The sequence below is a fragment of the Alosa alosa genome, chromosome 4 (genome assembly GCF_017589495.1).
Source record: "Alosa alosa isolate M-15738 ecotype Scorff River chromosome 4, AALO_Geno_1.1, whole genome shotgun sequence".
In the NCBI taxonomy this organism is placed as follows: Eukaryota; Metazoa; Chordata; class Actinopteri; order Clupeiformes; family Clupeidae; genus Alosa; species Alosa alosa.
Window position 1 is genome coordinate 24,984,002 of NC_063192.1, and position 2,500 is coordinate 24,986,501.

At 43.2% G+C, this 2,500-nt stretch overlaps 1 protein-coding gene across 1 annotated transcript in view; it reads left to right on the forward strand.

Moving 5' to 3' along the window:
* Positions 1-2,500, forward strand: part of LOC125293320 (membrane-associated guanylate kinase, WW and PDZ domain-containing protein 1-like) — a 122,679-nt gene that overhangs the window by 72,524 nt on the left and 47,655 nt on the right. Inside the window, 1 exon segment of the mRNA XM_048241186.1 lies at positions 2,225-2,304. Within this exon segment, the coding sequence (XP_048097143.1) occupies positions 2,225-2,304 (80 nt within the window).

Sequence of the window (2,500 nt, forward strand, 5' to 3'; positions counted from 1 at the left end):
AGAGAGAGAGAGAGTCTGTAGTGCCAAACACTGTCTCCTCATCATGTCTGTCAGGTCAGTGCTGCTGAGTTTGCACAGCTTGTCTGTGTAGGAGGAAGGTGACGCCATCGATCCCATCACCGTGGCGCGCTCGAGATGAATTCAGCTTTATCCCAAGTTCTTTTTTTTTTTTTTTTTGTTTCTTTGCCTGCTGTGGTAGCGTCCGGATTGTCTTGCACATCTTCTGGGCTTGAGTGAATGTTAAAGAGATGCATGCATCACTTAAAGTCTGACTTGTTCACTTCATGCACATTCACAGATGCTCTGAGTGGCTCGTGGTTATAGGGTTCATGTTATAGTGGTGAGGCTCTTTGTAGATTTCTCCTCGGCATTTAACACCATCCAACCCCACCTACTGATTGAGAAACTACTGAACAACTTTAGACTTGACCCAAGTGTGACTGGTTGGTTACTTGATTTCTTCACGCAGAGAGTTCAGAGAGTGAGGGTAAATAAAGTGCTGTCTAGTGGCCTAACATCATCCACAGGCTCACCTCAGGGGTGTGTCCTCTCCCCCCTGTTGTACATACTGTACACCAATGACTGCCGCAGCCAGTATGACAACAGGCACATTCTAAAATTTGCAGATGACTCTGTAATTGTCAGTCTCCTGAATTCCCATGAGAATGAGCATGGCCCTGTTATCAATGAATTTGTGTCATGGTGTGAAGATGCTTTTTTGCATCTGAACATCAGTAAAACCAAGGACATGTCCATAGATTTCAGACGCCTTCCCCCTGCTCCAAAGCACAGTGTCATCAATGATCAAGATGTTGAAATTGTATCATCTTACAAGTACCTAGGCACCTTGATTGATGACCGGCTTAAATCCGACCTGAACACCACCTCGGTGTGCAAGAGAGGGCAACAAAGACTCTCTGCACTTAGGAAACTGGCTAAGTTTCAGGTGGACAAAACATTGATGGCATTGTTTTACAAAGCTTTTATTGAGTCAATCCTCACATTCTCCATTATCTGCTGGTATGGAAATGTCATCATCAGAGACGAAAATGCACTTTCCAAGATTGTAAATATGGCCAGTAAGATAGTGGAAGTGAAGTTTGTTAGTCTCACCGAATATTTTAATAAGCAGGTGTTCAACAAAGCGAAACAAATATATCAAGACACAGGCCATCCCCTGTATTCTGAATACGTGCTGCTGCCATCTGGCTTGCGTTTTAAAACTCCTATTGCTTTTAAACAGAGGTACACAAATTCCTTCATCCCCTTTTCTATCCAAGTACATGCACACAACAGGAAAATATAGATTTGTCCATTTAGTTTAGTTTATTTAATGAAGTTTTTATCTTGGTTTTACTGACTTTTTAGGCATTGTCAGACCTATTTATTACTAAATTATTATTTTGTGCATATCTGTCTGTATTGTATTGTGTTGTGTCTTGTCGTGTGGTATGTGATCCTCTCTGCAATCAAATTGCCCATTTGGGACAAAGAAATAAATTGAACTTGAAGTTGAACTTGAGTAGATAGGTGTGCCCATGAGGAGTGCCCATGTTTACCTATTCTCACATCCCTGTGTGCCAGATGGCAGAATTCAACTCAAGAGATAAACTGGAGTTTGTCTGTCACCCTGTCATACACATGCATGTGCAAACACACATACACACATACACACACCTAGCGTCTCTCCATAACAAAGTGGCACAAACACACAGGTGTGTATACCACACACACACCTGCCTCAGCATAGCAGCGGAGGTGATAGGAGGTGATGAAGGATTTCCTGAAGGATTTCCAGAACATTCTTACCTCTCTCCACCTCACAATCTCACCTGCTCCAGCATGACACTAGCAACCCTTGTCATAGGTCATTGCTTTAATCCCAATAAATACAAATGGGTCCACTGTGCTTGGGCACTGTGTTAGCTGTTAGCTGTAACACTGTTAGCGTTGTGACTATGTGATGCATCATGGGTAATGTAGTTCTGCAGACTACACTGCAACATAAGGAAAGTATGCAATGTGTGTTTTCCCCAGTTGATAATCTGGTAGTTGAAGCACATTTCCCCTTTGAGCCACGTCCAGATGGGTTTAGTGGTCAGGTCAGGTGCTCTCTGGCCTTCAGATGCTAGATTAGGTGAGATAAGGTTGAGGTTTAGTTGGATTGGTGGATTAAGGTGCCGGTCTGTTTTGGCTCACGTCCAGTTTTGTTGTGTTTCTGCAGTCACAACACAAAGACGACCTCATGGATGGACCCTCGCCTGGACAAGGAGCAGAAACCTCAGGAGGAGTGTGAGGATGATGGTAGGACACACTTAATTCCTGCATGTGTGTGTGTGGGTGTGTGTGTTTTAAAGTCTTCTGTAGATTTGTGTATGCACAATCATGCATGAATGTGAAGGTTGTGAACATGTCTTAGTTTAGTTGTGTCTACAGCATGTGTGTGTGTTTGTTTTTGAAAGACACCCTGCTCTAAGTGTGTGTGTGTGTGTGTGTGTGT